The following is a 23,376-nucleotide window of genomic DNA, read 5'->3' on the forward strand; positions in this document are numbered from 1 at the left end:
AGAATCCTGTATATTGAATACCTAGGTAGGTATTAATAGATGGAACAAGGAAGTGAAGTAAGATCTTAATAAAACACAATTAAAATTTCGACATTAAATAACAATATTGTTTGCTACGAGAAGAGTATTTATACTTACAATCAATTCATTCATTAATTCATTCATCCGTGAGGTAGTAATATTCTCTTCTTATTGTCACACGCTTCCTTTTGTTTGCTGAGCTTCCGCAAGCGTAATCTCTCCCTAGCCCTCCAACTTCATGCAGATCTAACATCAACAATACAAGCACGACCACGACTAATATCTTTTATAAATCCAGTATAAACTCCTCGCCTGCAATATGGCGCTCATACAGACTGCGTTCATATGGGTTGCCTATGCTGTTGCTGTAGGCATTGTTGCTCTCATAGCAGCTATTTTTGCCTATACATATCAGACACCACGCGATCGATCAGCTCTGGTCTCTACAATTACCATCATCACCTTGACCTCTCTATTGGCAACAGTTTTACTCCTTCCTGTCGATATTGCCCTTGTTAGCTCTACGACATCCTCGAAGCTCGGCGCAAAGAAAGACTGGGCCACTCCCGAGACTGTTCGCAACATTCTCCTGACTCTCAAAATCGTTTACTATGCATTGTACAGCTTGGATGCCGTCTTATGTCTTCTTGTCATCCCATTTACCTACTTTTTCTATGAGGAATACGATGAAGTCGACACGGAGGAAGGCACACAGACACTTGGCCAGAGACTCCTAGGTGCTGCAAAATACACATTATTTTTTGTCGTTCTTGTCGTAATCTTATTCCTGGTTGGATTCTTTGCGCCTGTCGCAAGAGGCGGTGGATCTGATATGGATCTGGACTATTTTAAACGCTTGCTAGCTGAAAACCACGGGGAGCGCGCCTTAACTTTCGCGCTGGGGCTATTGATTTCCTTGGGCACGCTGTTATACATCCTCTACACTTCTGTTGGATTGGCATTATTACCCATGTCTTTCATCAAATCTGCACCTTCAATCAGTGCTCCACAGCTTTCAGAAACAACAGCATCAGCTTTAGAGCAAAATAGGGAACGTCAACGTCAACTTGAAGGACGAAACGTCGGAAGGAATGCAGGATTGTCGGCCAAGGATCAGCGAGAATTGGAAGCATTACATCGTGAAGAACGTACTTTGGTTCGACGCGAACGTCTAGCCGCGGAAGCTCGTGGAGAAGGGAAGAGCTTTATTGTGAAAGCATGGACCAAGACTTGCGCAATCTTCAGGCCTCTCAAACTTGTGGGAGGGATACTGCTCTTGCTTCTCTCTGTTATCATATGGGCTTCTATGCTCATTACTGGAATTGATAAGGCGAAGAACTCATTCTGCAAACAGCATTGCGGTTATATCTTAGGGAGGTAAGTCATGCGTTGCTGTCATTCATTTTGTCCTCTTTGGCTAATTTACAATTTAGTATCAATATCTTCCAACCCCTCAATTGGGTTTTCGTCAAATCCTCTATAGTCTTCCCAATTGACTATGTCTTAATGGCACTCTTAGTCCTGTTCCTCTTCAGCAGTTCAGTGACAGGTATTGCCGTGATCGGTCTTCGATTCTTGTGGGTAAGGCTTTTTGAGATACGAAAAGGCCACACCTCTCCTCAAGCTCTTCTCATGGCAACTGTCATGTTAACCTTGATCATTCTTGCAATAAATTACTCGATTGCTATGATTATTGCACCTCAATATGCTATCTATGGCGCTCAAACCTTCTGCACCAACCCTACTAGATTTCCTGGCGACCAACCAGACTGCAGCAATCACCCAGAATTGATCAAGACTTGTAGTGAGCTATCTTCAGGCGAAGGTGCTGAAAAGGTCTGCACTCCTACAGTTGTCTCTACTTTCCTCAACAGAGTTACCGTCAACTTCCCATTCTTCGGTGCTCTCGCATTTTGGGCTCAGTTTGTTTTCCTCGCAATCTTCTTGATTGTCTTTGTCACTGCGCTATTCCGAACTCCCAAGTTGGATCTCAGCGAGCTGGATGAGGATGCTGAGGCGGATGAGGAAGAGGGCCTTCTTGCTACTACTGGCCGAAGATTCGGTGCGACATGGCAGGATATCCGCGGTAAAGCCAAAAACCAGACTCCTAGCAGGGGTGCCGCTGGTCGAGGAATTCGTGGTGATGATGATCACGATGATGATTAATCACTCATCGCTATTACCTTAAGCTTTCCTCTATGAAATTGCCATTTTCCTTTGTTGGTAGGTCGGATACGGTTGGATCTGGATGGTATTGGAAACAAGTATGGCGTTGATTTGAGAAGCTGCATTTTGTACAGCATACTCGGACTTGGTTTAAGGATTTTTTTCCTCTCTGTTTCCTATTGGAATATATGAATATGGTTACCAGTGGAAAAACTTGTCTCTATCGAGACTTGCGGAGTGGCAATCGGTATTGCCCACGATTATCGTCGGAGCGATATGGTAGGAGAGAACAAAATTTGCATAATCATTGTAATCATTATGAGCGGCAGAATGTAAACAGCGATATATCACATTAGTACCTCTTTCATAAACCTATACCAGTCATAAACCTCCCATACTCGAAATAATCTATTCTGATGTACAAAAACATTGTCAGTAAGTCCTCACTCATCCATCTATGTATCTATCATCCCTCATCTATTTGTACCATCCACTTGCTTCCATTTCCTTTCACGTCGCTTGTAATCAGTATCATTTTCATTGCTATATTCGTGATCTAGTGGTTTTGAGAACATATTTACTCAAAGGACCCAACCTGAAGCCTGATGGCTTTTTCATCTACTCGTATTGTTGAGCTTATTGAGACTTGTGTGTGAATTGTTTGCACTTGGCATGAAATGTAGGATCTGATAATGAATTTATCGGTTGAGATAGGATCAATTGGGATGGTAATCGTAACTTAAATTGTACATCATCACCAACATACTGTATCCAAAATCAACGACAACAACCCATCATACCATCACCCAAAACCATCTATCATTCAAGCCCCTCCTCCCCACCCCCAGAATAAAAAAAGTACAATCAAAAACACAACCAACCACCCCCCACCCTCCCCACAACCCTCCTATCTAACCAACCCTCTCCCATTTCCTCCACTGATGTCTCTTAAACTCCCATCCCGCATCAACCCCCATATGTCCCTCCTTCCAACACCTCGCACAGTACAAATCTCCCTCGCACCCTCCACATTGCACCGTCGCATCATCCTGACAAATAATACACCACGTATCCATTTCCTCATCTGTGTATTCCTTTAAGTTTCCTTTCGATTCCGATGCTCCTTTCGAGGACTTTGCTAGTTTCTCGACGGGTTTAGTGGTTGGTGCGGAAGGTAAATTGAGGGGATCGCTAGTAGTGGAGCTAGAAAGACCTTTAAGTGCAGCTAACCTTGCCGTGATATCTTCTTCGAAATCAAGAGATTTCCGACTCGGTTCTGGGAGTGTGGATGGTGCGGAGGGAAGTGTGAAGGTTGGTTCTTCATCATCATTTCGCTGATATGTTGGAAACGATGAGAGCTTCCTATCCTCATCCTTATCCTTTTCCAAATCATAAGCTCTCTCCCCCCGATCCTGCTTTTCTTGAGCTTCATCCTCATCTCCTCTCTCGAAATTAACCTCATCCAACAATCTCGCAACAATATCCTGCACTTCACGTGATTCGGTCTCCAAACCCTCGATTTGATGACTACGAGGAGCTTCATGTCCCTCATCGTCTAGGGCAAATACCGACATATCTAGACCAGTTATCAAAATATTACCTTTCCGAGTGTTCTCCTCTGAAGCCTCTTTTGATGATGCTGTTTCTTCTGCAGCGACGTCATCGCCACTGGGTAAAGCCTTCTTGGCTTCATCAAGGAGCTTTTGAATATCATTTGGGTCATCGGGGTCTAGCCACTCAGATCCGGAGCCTATTTCTGCTAGGAGTTCATCCAAAGATTTGTCATCGTGGGCATCATTTGAGAACGGAGGAGTGGCATCAAGCGCGACGGTTTCATTGTAGAAACTGGATTGCCGTGGAGGCGATGTGGTGCTAACGGGCACGGGAGCTTTAGGAGTACATGATTTTGATGGGGTGCCGTTTCGTAGACTTCGAAGTCTTTGGGATAGGTCTGTTTCAGGTGTTGACTCCTTTGCAAGAACATTTAATGGTGTGCGGCTAAGGACTCAGCATGTGGTAACAAGGCTATATTAATTTCCAGCTTACGTAGATGCATCGAGCTGAATATTGGTTTTCTTCAAAGCATTAAGTCGATTCAGTAGATCTTGATCATAACTTGGAGGGTCACTCATTTTCAGTTTTTGATGGTGATGGAAGGATGGACATTGGTGGTCAGAAATGTTGCATTGAAAGAAGCTGGAGTTTTAGATTTGTCGGTTGATGCCAAGTATGTGAGGCTACAACCCAGCCTTGTCTTGTTTCTAACTCCCGTGCCCTTGTTCAAAACTAATCGCAAAATATTCTGACCTTCCCTACAATTTCCACTCCTTCACACATATACCGAATGGGTTCCTCTAAGAAGACGGTTTGCGCTCAAAAGCCGCTATCATAAACCCTCCACGTCCAACCCCACCTTACTTTCTTCACCAGGGCCAAAATATGTGGGAGTTTTGAAACAACTTTTGATTCCCTCATTAGTTTGAGAATGAAAATAGGAAAAGATGATTGATGTCCGCAAAGACTGTGGTCTGGAAGCCAGGTGCTGAAAATGAAATCTTGAGATATTGTGCAGTCTCGTCTCTTGGTGGAATGGCGGGGCTGAAACCATCGAGGTTTAGTGTGCATGTAGGTAGAACTTAGGCTATACATAACTGTTAGTACAGTTTGTGGAAGTAGTTTCAAAGATAAGATGTAATGACTGCTTTTCAGAACGGGTTTTATCTCTCAGTATGCACTCTGCGTTTATTGTGAGGCACTCGACGAGCTGGGATTATTCAGGCCTCATGGCCCTTTGTCATCATAAAAGCGAAAGAAAAAGTGAAGTGTTTCATCATACCTAAAGAAAGAGTGCAGTGATCGAATTTGAAGTCGAGTATGAACTATTCTGTGCTGACACAGGTTCATAAACAGATTTGATGACTACTACAATCAGCTTGGGCTCTCAAAAAAGATGCATGACGGTATGGGCGCAAAAGCTTCAACATATTTCAGAGAGAAGATTATGTCTCATCAAGACCAGCAATGTACACAAGGGCAACATATCGGCGAGCTAAGGCAAGCCAAAGCTGGCCGAAAGAGCCAGAGGATACTTGCCAGTTCCGACTAAGGATGACGATACGAAGGTTTTCATCATTTGGTCGGCGGCGCGAACAAGGTGAGAAGGGGAAGCACTGACCTTTTGAATGAATAATGCAAGCTACCATCGAAGTTTGAATCGACCAAGCTATAGGTGGCTCAAGGATCATCATAAGATATCTTTCTTCTCTGCGGCGTTGAGCTTGAGGCATGGCTATTACCACCACCCTCATCATCGTACGCTAGAGACCCGATAGACTTTTCTACTTTGTCCCAAGTCCTCTTTCGTAAGTCAGGCTTGACGTTCTGCTTGAACCAGCCCTTCTCCTTGGCTTCTTGCGCTTTTCTTATTTTCTTCAGTTCCTTCTTTGACTTCTTCTTCGGTCGCACAGGTCCAATTGGCTCAGGATGTGAGAAATTCTCGGCAACCTCTCCATCTTCTTCCTCAGCTTCATCCACTTCTACGTGGTCGGTGTTGGAAATTCTAGATGTGGTTTGCTCATCGAAAGTGTCATTGGACTCTGCGGCATGTCTGCGCTGTCGAAGAATCGCTTGGATCTCGGAATGTCGAAAGATCGCGATTTGTTCATCGGTCAAGGTTCTTTTGACGCCATCAGGATAGTACCCAAGACCATCATCCTCAACCTCTTCTTCATATGTATCCTCAACGGGACCCAAGAATTGTTGTGCGAAATGTTCTGTTGAGGTATTGCCAAAGTGAGCGGCATGGAAAGCCACGAGGTCATTCTACAATTGATTAGTATTGTAAGACAACATAGATAAATGGATAAACTAACCTGAGTTACCTCGGGCGCGGACATGGCGACGCGCAATGTGAGGCGTGATCGCAGGTGTTTGTGTTGTCATGTTGCTTGAAGGATGAGAATCTTCACTCAGCAAATAAAAAGAAAGTTTTCAAAATTTATTGTAGACTACGGTGACCGGAACACTAGCGTAAATCTAGTGTGGAAGCTCGCGACCCACTAAGATGCGAGCCACCAGCCGACACGATCATTTGAATATGGAATTGAACATTTGAATCTTTTCAGAATTTTGCAGTTTCGAACATTTAAAGACTCGTCTCGGAGGCTGTTCTTCCCGCTTCATCGAAATATTTGTTTGGGCTGGTAGATAGAATCTCAAATCAGAAACAAATGGTACTTTCCCTGAAGTCTTAGAGAGCAGGCGAGGCAAGGAGGTGGTGATTCGATGTCTCCTGGTGATTTCAGACAAGAATAGCATATTCGCCTTCGAATTGACCGAGAAACTCGCCATCAAGAAGGGTACGGGAACTAGGACAAGAAGTCATCCATCCTGTATGATTGATGTTTGAAGTTCCTGAAACTGGATGATATCACTCATGATGTTTTTGTGATCGTAATGATGCTGCTAACGATACACATCAGTCAATTCGCGCTCATTGTATTTTCTAATGAGATATATCCATTGAGTTTGAGAAAAGTCTATATCACAATTATCTATACTTCAGATTATCCGTCACAGGACAATGGCATTGTGAGATGGCTTTAGACATGTAAGCGCTCCCAGAACATCACAGATCAAAATTCTGTAAAGTAGACTGTACTTGTTATCCTATAGCAATTCTGTCGCCTCAGCTACTACTCCAATAGCTTGGTCTTAAATAGGGGCCAATTGGCGACTTCAAATATGCAAAAAGATAAGTATATCTTGCTAAATTGAAAATATCAGTGCAATTGCGATTGAGGAGTTTATAACAGCTAATATTGCGATATATGAGCAAACAGAAATAGGGTATCTTAGCAATATCGACCACAACTAGTTCCTTGTTGCACCTTATATCCCAGTCCGATGAAGCAAAAATATGGCCTCCGTGAAATTAAGAACCTCTGCCACGCCTACTCCCATTGTTGCGCCTATGTTTTAGCCAAATAGAGCAAAATATGGCTTCCCGGAAATTAACCATATTACTATACCATGTAAAAATGAAAATCAAAACGAGTAAGTCATTCTCCAAATAATTGTAGCGCCTGCTTGAATGCCTCAACAACTTTCGTGTCTGACAGCCAAAATTAGCATAGGAAGGGGAAATGCTAGAAGAGCGACTTACAATGCAGCTTTTTGTCTTCCAATGACTTTTCTTGTATCTGCACATATCTTTCTCTTGTCTTCAAACTAAGTAAATGTTAGTTGATAGCTTGATATAAAATATAAAGTACAACTTACCGTTTTAATGCCCTCCCATTATCTCGCTCTGCCGAAGAATCCGCCCAGATTGTAAATGCCTTCAAAGATTAGAGCTGGCTATGTGCATCATATGAAAAAACCAACCTCGGAAAGATGGTTGAAGTGGTCGATCAACTCATCCTCATTGTCATTCAATTCCTTGATAGCCTCCGCATAGCGTTGCTCAAAGCCACTCCAGTTCATTGGGGCGAGGTCTCTCTTGGGATCTGATTTGTCTAGACTAATGGCCGTCTCGTCTCCTGGTCCTTGCTCTGCTTGTAGTGCCATATCTATATCTTGATTGACATCATCGGCCTGATCGTTATGTTGTAGTATGTGTGAGCTCTTGAGGGGTGACGCGATAGGAGATTGCGTGGCGGGAACTTGAATACTAGTAGACAGCAGGTTTGAACTAACACCACGAATCTTTTGAGGGAGCTTGGAAGAAGAAGGGGTAAAAGCTGGTGTACTTGGAATACCTCTGGCGGCCGATTTCTCTGCGAGTTTTTCGTTGACGATAGCCATAATTGGACGGCGAGGGGTTTTTGGAGGAGAGTGATTTATTTGAGACATTGGAAAAGTTGAATAATGATAATCGCTAAAATAAGCTAAAATCTTCCCAAGGGAAGAGTTTAATCATAAGCGGTAGGACCAGTGGAGCTGGTTTAGTTGAATGTGCTACCGTCGCAGCTACTGTAATAGTGAACTCAATGTTAAAGTTTGACAGCCTCGTTGTAATCGCCACGAAAATGGCGCCTAATCATGTGATGATAAGCAAGCGAATTGAGATAAGGCGAGGCAATGAATCATTACACTTGGATCATTCAGCCTGACGCACAATGCATTCAATACATTCCTAATTGTTCCAATATATATTTCAAGCGCTACATCTTCATTGGAACATCATTAAATCATAAAAGCCTGTTACTAGCGAAGCTTCTTGTATTCCGCATCATGTATTATATGCCTCCCTAAAATTGTACAAACCTACACTCTTTGATAATCCTCGGACTTACATACATCATCTCCTGCAACATCTAAAACAACGTCCTTTTGTCAGTATCTGCACGAGATGCAGTGCGATATATGTTTCCGTACAGGCGGGCATAAACTCCCATTTCTTTGTCCCACAGATGCGCGCAACCAGCTATACGAATTTCGAGTCCAAACCGCTGGCGTTCTCCTAGAAAAGGATGCCCTTGATCGAGAAATCAGCGGGCGCTTCCCGCCGCCGTCTTCAAAAGGAATCAAAAAAGAAGATGAACCACCTTTGGTTGTCACCCAGTCAAATTACGATGCATTACTCGCCGAACGAGAGAAAATCATAGACCGCACGAACCAGATTATTGCTCATGCTGATGAGTTGAAGGCAAAGCTCGAGCGCGCGAAGGAGGAGCGCAGCAAGAAGAAGGCCGCAAATGGTCAGAGAAGGGCAGACCTTGTTTTGGCTTCAAGCGGAATCGAAGCTCGCCGGACAAAACAAATTCAGGATATTGAGGGTTCTACTCGCAGAACGAAATACAGATGGAATCAAGCATATAACCTTATCGCCGGCTCCAGGGCTTATCTTTGCTACGAAGCTGCCAAGTTATATGGACTTCAGAGAGTCAAAAGAAGTAATGGTGAGGAAGAATATAAAATAGGTGGCGTCGGCATAGTAGACTTGAGGTTGATGAACAGTACGTACTTGCTTTCTGAAAACAAATACAGTGCTAATAGTCATTTACAGCGGCGAGCCCTGCCCAGATCTCTACCTCCTTATCCCACATAACTCATGTCCTTATGCTAGCTACTCATTATCTCGCTATCCGGTTACCTGCAGAAGTGACGCTTCCTCATCGGGATTATCCTTTACCCACGATCTTCTCTTTAGCTTCATCATATCTGCATACCAATGTACCATTTCCTGGGGGGACGTCTAGCTCAAGCAACAGTCCTTCCACTTCTCGCCATGCCGAAAATTCCAATCAACCTAGGCCCAGACCTTTATGGATTAACAAGCCTCTTCCCATATTAGCAAACGAGGATTCGGCAGTCCATACTTATTTTCTCGAGGGTGCAGTCCTTCTCGCCTATAACGTAGCTTGGCTATGTAAAAGTCAAGGGATTTCTGTAGGAGAAAACGGCACCACAACTTTCGAAGACATCTGCAACATAGGGAAAAACCTATGGAAACTTCTCATAGGTGATAAACCACATCTACAACCCACACCACGCTCGGCATCTCTCAACCCCTCTTCGCCAAAAAATCTAGACTCTGATGGCTACATCGAAGGCGAAGACAAAAAGAATCACAAAATTGAACGTTCACTTTTGGGTTGGGCTAGTCATGGTTCTGCATATTCATTCCTCGGAAGTGCAGAAGGAGCAGAATTCATACGCGGTTTCAAACTTCCGCGTCCGAATCAACTGGCTGACAAATTGAAAAGTAAACTCATGAGCGAAGTGGCCAATGCAGAATGGGAGGTTTTGAGCCAGGATGCATGGGCAATTGAGGATGAGATGCGCAGTGATGGGGTTGTGGTTGGGGCTAGGAAAGAGGGATCCGAGGCAGGGACTCCTGAGGTGAAAACGGAGCGAGATTACATGGCTGGGATGCAAAGTTTTATGAGTATGAGAACTGTGATGGATGCGGTTGAAATGGTTGGTGAAGTGCCTGGTATCAATACGGGGATCGCCGAGAGGCTTTCTTTCGGGATAACACATGGTGCTAAGAAGGATAGGGGAGAGGGAAAAAGGGATGCTACAGCAGCAATGGCTAAGGATAGGGATCAAGACAAGAAATCTGGAACGAGTGGATGGACAAAATTGAAACCTCGAGGGTAAAGTAGCGTATATATTGTAAGCTACTTACTACTACTGGGCTTTATTACACCTAATGCTATTCACGCATTTTCATGAGCGGCTTTGATGTTCGGAATCTGGAATGGGATTTGGTTATGGATAGGTTTAAGGTTATGGTTATGGATATGGACACGGATGGATATGTATTTGGAAAGCGTAAACTACGATATATCCACTTCTCCATATGAGAAAAGAAGGGAGAAGTATGTTGATGAGGCATGAACGGGAATGTACATTGCGAGATCTTAGAATATACAATATAAGATTAAATCAGATATTGATAATACTCTTCATACGTAGTGATATTTTGTGTCCTGAGACCAATTGCACTTGAAAATAATCGGATTGAACGTAATGTGTGAGTGTTAATGGCTGAAATGATGATATGGCCTATAAAAAGTATGTTAGCTTTTCACATATAGCGGACGGTATTTGGGATGATGTAGATACAATTATCATCATTATCATTATCAGATGAAGCAAATAAGGAATGGTATTTCTCATCTCATCTCATCCCATCCATCCCATCTCACTCACCTCAATCCTGTAACGTGAACCGTGCCGGATCATCCCCATACTCCAACTTCAAATATTCATCCCATCTCATCACATCACATCACATAGTAAACCGAAACACAGAAACAGGCGCTTAATACTACCTAGGTATCTACCTATCCATCTTACTCTACACTATTATTTTGAAGAAAATAAAATAATATTCTCCCTACCTAGGTACAGATAGAAACGATTAAGCGAAGTAAAATCATCACTCACTTCATCCAGCCTACAATACTCCTCATATACTCCTGTATATCACAAGTCCTCGTAAATAAACAACACAATCATCCATCTCCATACCATCCATATGTATTAAAGACAAGCAAATAATAATCTACACAAGAGAAAATACGAAATAGACTCCTAATTCGACTTCCCACTACAAATGTAGTATAAAAGCATCCATCGTGCAATACACCTACAATCAACAATCAGCATCCACAAAACGGACAATCCGATACCATCCCAAACTCAAACTCAAAACTCAGCCCGACAGCCCAAAAAACTTGCAAATCACAGATCAATCAAGTCGATCCTACCGAGTATGTATACACCGCCTATCAAGCAAATAACTCAATACGATACGATACGTGGTAGAAGCGCCGGGAACTTTCCCGTCGGTCTATTTGTTAACCTAACCTAACCTACTCGTGTTAGTATAAGATTGTAAAGACTATAAAGTTTAGTTGTTGAGACTATTATATTATACACAGCCTTATATGTAGTTGTATTTATTCGGTGTAGAATCAAATTATTTGGGGTAGGTAAATAGTTGTATTATATTATTCAGAAAAACAAACAACAAATTATACCGACAATCAACCTCTACAAACCCCAAAAATCCATCGACCGGTCTATCTATCTATCCGCAAGACAATTACGTACTTCCGTACTTCCATACTTACTTACGCACGCACACAAACATTCCGGCCGGCCCTTCAACGCTCAAGAAATGTCACCCACAAGAGTCCCACCATCCGGCGTCGTAAGTTGTAACACCATTAAGTAGCCGAGAAACGAACCTAGAATCATCGTACCAATTAGACGATTGTGAAAATGCCACATGGAAATCTAGAACTTTGTTTTTTTCGATTTACGTAGAAAAGCTTTTCTCTACTAGGTAGTTAGGTTTAGCATTTCCCGGGGTGCTTCTGAAAAATTCCTAGTTTTTTTCTAGTAGGTGATTATAGTACAGTATGTGAATAGTGTGCTCGGTCAATTATTATCTTAGCTTGACGTTTGATGTTTGATGTTGTATATATGTTCTATAATGATAGGGATATTAAGCACGGAGTAGAGGAGTAGAAGGAAAAAAGATTTCTCGAGAAAAGGCGTTTATTATGTTATACAGAGTAACCTTACTGTGTTATGTATGCTGTGCGTCTCTATCTTTCAATTCGTTTCGACTTGCTATCTATCATATCTATCAGGAGCTTCAGCACGGTCAATCAAACTGTTAGACCCTATCCTATCCTATCCTATCCGTCATTCATAGGTAATCGGCAAGAAAGAAGTAAAACGAGCCAGCAAAACAAGTCAAACAGTTAAACGGTAAAACAAACAACCAACCAACCATCTGGCCTAGAGTTCATAACTAAAGGTCTCTAGGTCTCGCGTTGCAGACCCTGAAACTCGTGTATGTTGTATGGGATGAATCATGAATCATGAGAAAAAGAAGCTTAATGAGGAGTTTTTGATGGGATAACTCAGGTATGAATGAATGAAGATTACCTACTCTAGTTGATAGGTTAATATGGAGTAAATCCTTTAAAACAATCACTGTTTCAATCCCGATTAATGATGATATCTACGTTTACCTGTACTACGAACTCGTATACATACGTATATGTATACGAATTATAGAAATCGAACACAATAAAAAATACACTGTAGCGATCGATATATTAACCACCTATAAAGCGCCATAATAAATCGCCAAAAAAAACCATGCCCATTCGTCGTCCACTTATCTATCCATCCATCCACTCATTTTATTCGCCCATTCTAGAACCATCCCCAAATCCCAAAATGTGAAAAGTCGTCGCAATTCCTGTCTCGTAGTAATCAATGAATCAATGAATCCATTCAATACAGAGTACGGATGAAGTATTGCGGGGAGAATAGTTCGATATATCTAGATGTTCGAGACAGTCAAATTTGGGAGGGATTTTTATATTTCTGTATTTGTATATTTGTGTTGGAGTGCTTTGGAGTGATGGGATTGAATGAATTGAATGGATGGATGGAAAGGCTTGTTTTGTTGATCTATCCATCTATAGATATCTATCTACGAAATAGGAATCTATCTATCTTGATATGTACATCAACTGGTGGCTGGGGTGCACAAGTTCCTGAAAAGGGGGAGAATGTGAAAATGAATATAACTACATAATAAGACTTACATACTGGGTAGGTAGAGTATAACGTCTGGAGTAAGAATAAGACTCTCTCTCGGACGATAATGCTAGGGAAGGAAGGAGTTGCTGTACCTACCTTCCGTCCGAAAATTGTCATTATCCTACTCCGTGTATCTTACCTCGTGCAGAGGATATATGGATGCTGAAAAGTTGTAATTTTGGTACCTCCGTACAAAGCATATTGATAGGTACTGCAGCTTTATGTAACTCGTGGTGTTTATCACATATACATAATGTACATATGTATGTATGCATGCATATAATAATGCAAGAGAAATTAAATCTCTACGTCGAGAACATCACATGGGTGATATGTACCTACCTCCTACCTGTCTGTCTGTAACCTCCCGAATCCCCTCACTCTTCAAGTAGCCCTACACTAAAGTATTCTCCCAATCCACATAAAAAGTTCAAAAATTCCAAAATTCAAACAATTCAAACAGTAATCTACAACCAAAAATCCAAACAACCAAACGTCACACACATCTACCACGAATCCAGACCAAAAACTAAAAAACTCTTCCACAAAAAAAAAGAAGATCCTATAAAGAACCACAATATCCCACCCACCATCTCCATCCCTATAGGTCTAGGATAGGAAACCATTCGTTCATGACTACATCATATGCAAGAATGCATAAAGTATGACGATGAACACAAGCACGACGGCCTTTGTAGAGTCAAATAATCAAAATTCGTGATTTGTTTGGTTTGTGAAATGCTTGGGGGCGAGTGAGGTTGAACCTTGAAATCTAGCGAGTTTAGGGAGTTACTGTAGATTGTAGTTTATACAGAATTGATTGATGTATAAAATTATTGTTTACTTAATGATTTTGTGGGGGGAAGATCTAGATAGATAGAATGAAATTTGATAGGTATCTAAAGATTGTTATTTTTCAATTCGATACTCTGTAGATAGTTTAGGATATCCGGTACACATTACTATTATTTTGAACGGCACCGTTGAAGCGTTAAGTTACTCTACCCTTTACGAGGTTTCAATATTCCCTATAGGGATATTCTTATAATAAGTAATCATCAAAACATTTATACCCGCTCGGAATAGCGGGAGATTTATGTGACCAAATCCCGTTTACACACTACCCATTTTCGGAATGACTTCAATGTTCAAGGGTATCTCTAATCATCCGCCTTGTTTTCATCTTTTCACGAAATAAAAAGTTTTACTGCCTGCATATGTACATCCATCGTACTTTGTACTCCGTGGATTGACTGCCGCGCAGAGTGGAGAACAGCGAGAAGAGGAAAGAAAAAATATTAAAAAAATGAACGACTCGATCAAACTTGCTCGAAAGAGAAGGTACTGTTGCTTTAATTTGCGTGGCTCCAATTAGATACATAGAATGAAAGCCTTCAGAAAGTAATGTGAACCACCATACAGCAAGGAAGGTATCGGTAAAGTTATGAAAAGATTGAGAATGGAATTATTGGAACAGACCTCCTACGGTCCTACCGTGCTTGACACTTTGCTTGTTGATCCGTGAGAGTGGATGCCGTGGCATTTTACCCCTGTGGTAGCGTACTCGAGAAAAGAGTGGAAATGATTAATTATCCGACCAATTATGCATCATTTTCCCCTTTTTTTTCGGACTTCCACTCCCAGGAACGCGTTTTCAGTGGACCACCATCATCCATCCGCGTTGCTTGGGTTCATCTCAATCCAACCCCCTGCACCCTCATGGCTTGAAATGAATTCTGAATGTTCCAGGGCTTCTTCTAATGGCTAAGGTCGTAAGATTAAGGTCGTAAGCCTGGTTGCCAAAGGAGCCCCCCAACTGCACACAGGCACCCCCAGAAAATGATCTTCCCAATTTTAAGATGACTTTGGTTATTAAATAATACCTCTCCCTCTCTTCTTCCTCTTCTTCTCTTCTTCACCGTTTTCAAGAAATTCGCCCTTCTTTCGTTCGACACACTCCTTTGTCCCATCAATCAACTGAGCAATACACAGCTCGCACGCTCTTTATCAACGGCCTCTTACGATCCCTTTTTCTAAATAAAGCACTATACCCATCAGCGAACATTTGAAAGTTGTCATTATTTCCGAAAATGCGTTACTCAACCACCGCGATTGTTTTGGCTGCCATGTCCATTGGCGAAGCTGTAGCTGGACCTACTCACGTCCACCGACACCGACATGAGAAGAAGTCGTAAGAACAGCATATTATTAGATACCGAAAAGCAATTGCTAATGAGAATGACAATAGCGCCAACGTTGATTGGGAGGCATTGGACTGGGCCGACATGGGCATCAATTGGTCATCCGCTTATGAAGCAGGCCTCGCCGTCAAGACTGCTGCTAATGCTGCCGCCTCCGCCGGCTCTAACTCTCTTCTCGACGCTATGGCCGATCTCGAAGGAAACCAGGTCGCCGCACAGACTACTTCCGCACCATCAGCTGCCAGTACCACTGCCGCCAGCTCCTCTTTCAAGACAAGCGTTTCATCTTCCAGCAGCTCCTCGTCCAGCAGCAGCTCTTCATCTAGGACAAGCACCTCCGCTCCTTCCGCTACCCCAACTTCGTCTCTCCTCGACGACTTTGAAAATTCCATTGAAGAACTCTTCGATGGATTGGTTGGAGCTTCTAACCACCGCACAAGTTTCGGAGGAGTTGTAGCTGCTGCTGGAGGAACCACCGATTTCTACTACGGAAACTATGGTAGTCCATATGGAGCCAATGTGATCAAGGCCGATCCATCGGCAAGCTACTCCTACACTGCCAAGTTTGTTAACACACAAAGTTTCAACATAACCGTTAATCTTTGGAACAAAGTCGGTGCTGACTTGCAACCGCTCTCCGGGTCTGCGCTTGCACCAAGAAACACCACGCTCACCATCGTCATCCCAGCTGGTGGTTCTCAAACCGTGGCTTTTGATGAGGACTCGCAAGTCGCTTGGGCTCAGGCCTGCAGTAAAACCACCGCATCAGGTGCCTATGACACCACATGGGGTGAGGCCCAATTTTTGAAGACCGGTTCTGGATACGACATGTCTGCCATCATGAACTCAGCTGGCAACAACTACAACATGACCATCACCAGTGAGGAGGCTCCTCTGTGCACTAGTGACCCGACCCAAAACTATTGGTTAACTGCCACTGAGCCAATCGGTAACAGTGATGGCAGCTGCTACATTTCACAAAGCACTGCCCACTTGACAGTTATCATGGGCGGAACCATGTAAAGTGGAGGAGGACTAGGCATTGATCTTCAAGAAAAAACATTACGACCTCGATACATAGAGCAATTTAGAAAAAGCGGATCATGTTCAAGCCAATTTTGGAAACCGCCTATTTTTGAAGCACAAGTGACTTCGACGAGACAAGACTTGACTTGGTGGAGGCGACTTGGAGCAGAGTAGTAGTTAGCTACGATGGAAAAGAATATTAGATTTATCTTCATTGGATGGAGTAAGGAGGCCGGATACCATTGGACAATACCTTGCATTTACCAATCTATATATAATGTATGCATTTTTTTGAACTTATCAGCGATTCTTCAATTCAATTCCAATTCTTCGTATCTTGTGTTGAGGCTCTTTGATTTGATGTGATATATTAGTGTATAGTGAGTGTATAGTGAACGATGATATGTTGTAGTATTGATTATGTTTTCTTCGTTTCTCTCAAGGAGGAATGTAGATATATCTATTAGGTAGGTAGTTTTTTTGGCTTTTGATTAACAAGTTACTCAATAGGTCATTTCCAAAGTCAAGATTATAAAATGCTTGTAATTACCTAGTAGTAATTTCCTACTAGGTAGTACTTTACTCTCCTTTGTTAATTAAAGTAAATAAGATTAAATAAAAATACACAGTTGACAAGTAGTATTTTTTATCTCTGAAATATTCTCAGAAATTGGATACAAACAGTACAAAGATAGTCCTACAAAAGCGCAAAGCTAACACGAACAATTTGTTTTATGTGATAGATGATCTATTGATTGAATGATGGATGATTGGTTGTGCGCACTTCGGTTATCTACCCGCGATCAATCTCTTGTTTTTGGGGTATCATGCAGGTACGAATGAATAAATGATTTACTAGTTTTGACTTTACTATTTTGATACATAGGTTGGCGGCTATTTTGACCTCACATCGTTTTTGCTTCAGAACTGCTTTTGATCTGCTGATGGTGGTTAAAATTGGAAATTTTGTCTCGAGGTGTTGTTGTTGTAGTTGCTTCCCAGCTTTACCTAATGGACTTTGCTGCTCTTTTGCTTCCTTCGTTTAAATGGTTTGATCCTTCCTGTTCTGTCCTTCAAGATTCCTTTCGTTTGTCTGCAAGAGTAACCATATCTACCTAAGTGAACTTTATTCTATTTGTCTTCTCACTCACTTCACTATCCTTCCTCACACTTCTTCGACTTCATTCCCTTTCTCATCTATTCATCAAGTGTCTCTTCAACTAACCTAAGGTACCTCAATACACGACTATTCATTCAGACTTTCACTCGAATTTCTCACTTGAACCTTCACTTCACCTTCATTTCACTGTTTGCTCATCCACGGTTCTGATTCACTTTATCTATTAACTATAGTCGCTCTTTTTGGTACCTTCTTACTTCTTCTTGACTATCATTATTCTTGTTTGCAGCGAATATCATATTATTCATTCGCAGTATTCACTCATCCATCCATACATCCGTCCGTCTCTTTATTCATTCATTCTATTTCACTATTCACGAGTTACGATCCAATCACAAGAATCAAAATACAGCATATTCTCCCTACCTAGAATATACAATCTCCTCAATAAGCCTCTACCTTGCACCGTCGCAAAGCATTCAGCCATCACCGTCAGCCCTTCCCAATAATACAAATCGTACGACCAAAGAATAGAACATCACTTCCCGGGCATCAATTCATATTTATCTCTCAACCCACAAAAATTACTCACTATTCCTTCTTTTCCCTATTCGAATGAAAACAAAATACCCACATACTCGATTTTACACAATCAATCATGCGCGATAACATTTTGGCTACGGCCCTCATTTTATCATCAGTAGTACTCTCGGTCAGTGGCTGCTCTGAGGTTCTTGGAAATTGGTACTGCAATCCCGTGGATGCTATTCTGTATAGCAATGTCGGCTCACCAGGAACATACAATCAAGTTACCGATATGGCGTCTAATGGGATTTGTTCTTCCTCACCAAGATCTTATTCTGGTCCGATCTCTCCATTAGATGAAGAAGTGTCTTTTCATTTTAGGGGTATTTTCAATGATTCACAATCTGGCTTCCCTTTGCGAACTAACAATATACTTAGGACCTCTTCAGTTGAAGCAGTTTGCAGTATACACTCCAAGTACTACTACCACTAGCAAGGAAAAACGTGATGGCTCAACCGCTAGACGCCGTCGCTATCATCAACATCTTGAGAAACATGCCAAGCCAGGCAATAAGAAACGCGACAAGATCTATGCTACCATTGATGGACAACTTGTCTCCTGGGATAATAACTGGCCTACTCCAGGCCTAAATGCTTACGATGGTGGTGCAGTACCGGTTACTGCCACGATTGATGGTGAAAAACAAACATGGATCAACAATTGGTTTGGACCAAGTACTTCGACGATGGCATCCCAAGCGTCTACTACCGTATCTCAAGTTTTGTCTCAAAGTGCAGCTGCAGGTTCAAAGGCTCAAGAGACTTGTACGAAACAAAATCCCACTTGAAAATTTTAGGTTGCTAACATCCATAACCAGCTACCTCTTCAATCATATCATCCGCCACTACATCCTTTTCAGAGCCTCAATCATCCACAAGCGCATCCCTTCCTGGATCTCAAGTATCCGCAAGCGCAATTGCCTCCACCACAGCTGTAGGATCGGGATCTTACAGCAGAATAGGTTATTATGATTCTGCTGAGCAGACTCTTGATAATCTTGTATTTCTTGGAAATTAGTAAGTATTCATTTTCCTCCCAAGATGCATGTGTCTCCAAAAAATTCCGCGGGTAAACTTGGTATAAAGTTTCCATCACTCCTCATACATACCCAGGAGCAATACTAATCGAGTCTCTCTCTACTAGTGGTGGTCAAGGTTCAGGTGTGTTCAATGAAGCTTATGGCGCTTCACTTTCTTTCGTAAATAGCAATGGCACAGGCGGTGCATCGTCACCTCAAGTTCTCGCTGATACCACCTTGCCATCGGATTCCGAGGTTATTGTCATGCTTGATGAAGAATGCAACAATGATTGTGGCTACGTGCGACCAGGATCTGTTGCTTACCGTGGGTTATCATGCTAAGAATGATGAATTGCCTTTACTAACACATCTGTAGATGGTTTTAATGGGGCAAACAAAGTATTTCTCCTAGAATTTAGCATGCCAATAGATGGAAGCACTGGATTCAATGCCGATATGCCCTCAGTTTGGATCCTCAACGCTCAGATTCCTCGCACAATTCAATATGGAAATCCGAGCTGTTCATGTTGGGAATCTGGATGCGGTGAATTCGACATTGCTGAAGCACTCAACGCTGGCTCAACATTTTTGAAGTCCACACTGCATACGAACAATCCTGGAGGTGATTCAGACTACTTCGTACGACCTACTTCTAGCACAATGAAACTTGCAGTTGTCTTTAGCTCTGCCACTTCAACTATACATCTTCAGAAGCTGCCTGCGAGCTATGAATTCCCCACAAGTCTAACGACAGATGACATTCAAAACATTTGTGGCACGAGTACGGGAAGTAAGCTTTCCGAATTTGCCATTTCCTAGTGATTTCAACCTGGGTTCGGAATTTTCCATTGGTTACGGTGAAAATTCCGTGGAGGATGATGAAAAAAAAAAGTTTTTAGAGAGGTTTTAAAAGGCAGGCCTAAATTTTGTTCAAAAAATATCCTTTCATTCTTGTGTATGTTGACGTGCAAAAATGGTGAAGTATACCATCAGTAGGATAGTACTGCCCCGTGCTGTTTGGCCAGTATGACGGAGATTAGTGTCATGATATAATTATATGTATATTTTTCCAGGTGATTAAAAGTTCTCCTGTGATACATGTGATATTTAAAGTGACCTTTGCACTTGAGTTATCCTCATAAAACAACACCATATTTCTCCCCCTTCACCAACGGTACAACCTCACTCTCAAGTCCAAAACCCGCTCTCCGGATATTAATCCCATTATTATTATTCCCTCCATCACTACTCTCCAACCCGGACCTCAACTCTCCATACCGAATTCGTAATTCCCGCAATGGTTTCGAAAGCGATGCTGTATTCCCTAGACAGGCAGCGCGCGAGAGTGTGAGGAGTTGTGTGGGTGTCGCCATTGTGTGGGAAGAGGAAAATGAGGAGGAGGGAAAAGTGGGGAATGATGATGATGATGAGGTGGGAAAAGAGGAGGATATAAATGAGGTAGTGCATAATCCTAATGTGAAAGATGGGTTGGTGGGGAGGGATATGCCGTTTTGGGTTAAGGACCAGAGACCGAGGAGGAGGAGGGGGAGAGTGAGGAGGAGAGAGAGGGTGTAGGGGAGGAGGAGGTGCAGAGGGAGGGATGGAGAGGAGGTGAAGGTGTAGATTTGTTGGGGGGTTTGGGTTTGAGTGCGGGTGCGGGTGAGGGGTTGCGTGGGGGGGAAGGCGGAGAGGTGGGTTTGGGTTTGGATTTGGATGGTACTGAGGGTTATGTTTTGGAGGAGGGAGTTGAGGGTTTCGGGGGTTAGGTTTATGGTGAATGGGTTTGTGGAGGGGGAGGTAGTAGTAGTAGTAGTGAAGGTGCTGCTGAGTAGGGTGAGGGCGATTATTGTGTTGTTTTGCGCTGTTTGGGGGGAAAGAAGAGTGTGTTAGTTTATGTTTTGTTATTAGGAGTAGACCGGGACAAAAGAAAAAGAGAATGAAATAAAGCAAAGTAAAATAAAAAGAGGAAAAGGAATTAAATCATAAAAAAACCACATACCTCCCAGAACCCCAGCATCCACATTCCCAAACGCAGAACTTTCACCCCATCCCTCTTTAGTAATCCGATCCCCTATCCTCGAGCTCTCCTCACCTGTCTCTACCTCTACCGGCCAAATAGCAGGCATAGCCGTATATCCTCCCGCGAGATACGAAACCATCGTCTCAATAACAACCATGAGATTCCAATCACGATAATAATCACGAGCCTCCTCGCTCCATTCCGCAGGGTTCGTCCCAAATCCTTCATTCGTATTTATTTCCGACGCGTTAGCGAACCCCGGAACGGAAATGCTGTGGTTGGGTGTAGAGACGAGATTGGTTAGTGGGGAGATGAATTTGCGGGTGATGTTGCGTGTGAGGATGTTGGAAATGTACGTGCTGTTTATGGTGTATAAAGCGCGGCTGGGAATGCAGGAGAGGGTGTTTTGCGTGAAAGATGTGTTTAGTACGGTGACTGGGGGGTGGAGGGTGGAGTTTGTGAGGATTATTTCGGCGTTGAGGAGGGTGAGGGTGCGGCTTTGCCAGTGGGCGTTTGTGTATGTTTTGTTTGGGAGAGCGTTGGTTTGTGGGGATGTGCTGGATGGGAGGCCAGATGTCCAGTTTCCGGTGTAGATGGTGAAGAGGGGGAAATCGGTTGTGTTGGTGCCTGTGTGGCTGGTGGTGATGTTGGTGCTGGTTGAATTGCATTCGAGGGATGGTCCTTCGAATTCTATTATGAAGGAACAGTTTTCGCCGCATGGTGAGGGTTGATCCGATGTTTGTCCTGTGATCATTGTTTGGAGTGCGAGACGAGTGAGTATATTTGAGTTTTTCCCTGGTTGTGAACTACTAGGAATGAGTTTTAGTCATTTTCAATCTCAAAGCAGTATTCAGGATTTCTGTCGTACCTTGCTGTAAATCCAGATACAGATCCATTTGCACTTTCAAATATCGGTGATAATGTAGCTAGGGAATATTGATTCGCGGCCACACCAGAGCCATTTCCCATCTATAATATGTGGTTAGCCGAAAATCTGAAGTGGCTGCCATCGAGTCGTAATATAAACTTACAAAAGATGCGTTGAATGTGGGAACAAATATCGAATCATACGATGTTTTCTGTACTAAAACAACATTGATAGCACCAGGAGTAAAGCTAACTGCAATCATCATACTGGCCATAATTGCAGACATCACGCACAAAACAGGAGCAGCTCGAATAGTAGCACCCTTGAACATATGAAAAATGTTAGACCTGAGTCCGAAAAGAGAGTCGATGGTGGAAACTTTCATGGTTTGAACACGAAGGAGACGCCAAAGATACTGCACAAAAGATGTGGTTAATGCCGTCTTGAGAAAGAATGAGAAGGCATTGGCTAGGAGGTTGGAAGCGGTAGAGATATACGTCTGAGGAGCAACTCTATCTTTTCCCTCGGCTGGTTTACCCGAAATATAGATGAATAAGAATAAGTGAAGAAGAGCGGTTGCGAGAGCTTCAAAGGAGAATGTAAGAACATGAATTATATTATTGTATCGAGAAACATACCAAGTAAATAACAAGATATTATAATCGTCGGTGTTTTCCATCCAATGCCCCATTTTGAAACAAGAAAATTTGTACTTTTATACCGTGAAGTCTGGTTTCGGGACCTACGAGGTCTGGAATGTGCTGAATTACGTGGACTTTGAGGTGGTGTTATTTGATATCGAGAGCTACGAAATTCGGTGTGTGACGAGTTATTGGATGATATGGGTGATATTGTCGGGCTACTGCTCCTCGAGGGTATATCTATTTGTTGACTGGGAGGAGTTGTCGTGGTGGGAGAATTTGGAGCTTCCACGGTAGGGGATTGTGTATTCGAATAGACGCTTGTGGGAGTATCAGATCTCCGCAGTTGTACATGTTGAACCCATGGTGTCTTTGGTAACGGGGGTGGAGATACGGGAGAAGCATTTCCCATCGTCATATTGTGTTTAATTGTTCTGGGCTTCTCGAACTTCACTTGTAGTAGCTGAGTTTTTGTAGAGATAGCTCTATAAAATTTCCACTGACGATGGTACTGTTGAAAGAAGATAAAGAAATGAATGTAACGCTGATATTTGAAAGATTTTGTGTGACCAGCACAATCAATTCTTTTGTGAAGTTATATACGCATTTCTACTCAGACTCCAAAAGTGA

The 23,376-nt window shown here is 42.6% G+C and overlaps 8 protein-coding genes across 8 annotated transcripts; 4 read left to right on the top strand and 4 right to left on the bottom strand.

The window, feature by feature from the left end:
* Nucleotides 1–340: 340 nt before the first annotated feature.
* SS1G_12257 (hypothetical protein) lies at nucleotides 341–2,187 on the top strand (the record flags this gene model as incomplete). Its single annotated transcript, XM_001587177.1, has 2 exons — nucleotides 341–1,398; nucleotides 1,455–2,187. 2 exons carry the CDS (start codon nucleotides 341–343, stop codon nucleotides 2,185–2,187), a joined length of 1,791 nt encoding a protein of 596 aa, XP_001587227.1.
* Nucleotides 2,188–2,568: 381 nt separating this feature from the next.
* Nucleotides 2,569–4,319, bottom strand: SS1G_12258 (hypothetical protein; the record flags this gene model as incomplete). The annotated part of the gene is made up of 4 exons (XM_001587178.1): nucleotides 2,569–2,595; nucleotides 2,675–2,694; nucleotides 3,104–4,185; nucleotides 4,234–4,319. 4 exons carry the CDS (start codon nucleotides 4,317–4,319, stop codon nucleotides 2,569–2,571), a joined length of 1,215 nt encoding a protein of 404 aa, XP_001587228.1.
* A 1,102-nt stretch (nucleotides 4,320–5,421) lies between these two features.
* SS1G_12259 (hypothetical protein) lies at nucleotides 5,422–6,083 on the bottom strand (the record flags this gene model as incomplete). Its single annotated transcript, XM_001587179.1, has 2 exons — nucleotides 5,422–6,009; nucleotides 6,060–6,083. 2 exons carry the CDS (start codon nucleotides 6,081–6,083, stop codon nucleotides 5,422–5,424), a joined length of 612 nt encoding a protein of 203 aa, XP_001587229.1.
* A 1,164-nt stretch (nucleotides 6,084–7,247) lies between these two features.
* Nucleotides 7,248–7,992, bottom strand: SS1G_12260 (predicted protein; the record flags this gene model as incomplete). Its single annotated transcript, XM_001587180.1, has 5 exons — nucleotides 7,248–7,300; nucleotides 7,352–7,416; nucleotides 7,468–7,526; nucleotides 7,573–7,782; nucleotides 7,885–7,992. 5 exons carry the CDS (start codon nucleotides 7,990–7,992, stop codon nucleotides 7,248–7,250), a joined length of 495 nt encoding a protein of 164 aa, XP_001587230.1.
* A 547-nt stretch (nucleotides 7,993–8,539) lies between these two features.
* Nucleotides 8,540–10,293, top strand: SS1G_12261 (hypothetical protein; the record flags this gene model as incomplete). Its single annotated transcript, XM_001587181.1, has 2 exons — nucleotides 8,540–9,146; nucleotides 9,197–10,293. 2 exons carry the CDS (start codon nucleotides 8,540–8,542, stop codon nucleotides 10,291–10,293), a joined length of 1,704 nt encoding a protein of 567 aa, XP_001587231.1.
* Nucleotides 10,294–15,356: 5,063 nt separating this feature from the next.
* SS1G_12262 (hypothetical protein) lies at nucleotides 15,357–16,490 on the top strand (the record flags this gene model as incomplete). The annotated part of the gene is made up of 2 exons (XM_001587182.1): nucleotides 15,357–15,457; nucleotides 15,515–16,490. 2 exons carry the CDS (start codon nucleotides 15,357–15,359, stop codon nucleotides 16,488–16,490), a joined length of 1,077 nt encoding a protein of 358 aa, XP_001587232.1.
* A 1,781-nt stretch (nucleotides 16,491–18,271) lies between these two features.
* On the top strand, nucleotides 18,272–20,036 carry SS1G_12263 (hypothetical protein; the record flags this gene model as incomplete). Its single annotated transcript, XM_001587183.1, has 5 exons — nucleotides 18,272–18,521; nucleotides 18,577–18,963; nucleotides 19,017–19,215; nucleotides 19,343–19,542; nucleotides 19,594–20,036. 5 exons carry the CDS (start codon nucleotides 18,272–18,274, stop codon nucleotides 20,034–20,036), a joined length of 1,479 nt encoding a protein of 492 aa, XP_001587233.1.
* Nucleotides 20,037–20,353: 317 nt separating this feature from the next.
* Nucleotides 20,354–22,796, bottom strand: SS1G_12264 (predicted protein; the record flags this gene model as incomplete). The annotated part of the gene is made up of 4 exons (XM_001587184.1): nucleotides 20,354–21,078; nucleotides 21,217–22,043; nucleotides 22,106–22,206; nucleotides 22,269–22,796. 4 exons carry the CDS (start codon nucleotides 22,794–22,796, stop codon nucleotides 20,354–20,356), a joined length of 2,181 nt encoding a protein of 726 aa, XP_001587234.1.
* Nucleotides 22,797–23,376: the final 580 nt, after the last annotated feature.

This window comes from Sclerotinia sclerotiorum, genomic scaffold (genome assembly GCF_000146945.2).
Source record: "Sclerotinia sclerotiorum 1980 UF-70 scaffold_19 genomic scaffold, whole genome shotgun sequence".
Lineage (NCBI taxonomy): Eukaryota > Fungi > Ascomycota > Leotiomycetes > Helotiales > Sclerotiniaceae > Sclerotinia > Sclerotinia sclerotiorum.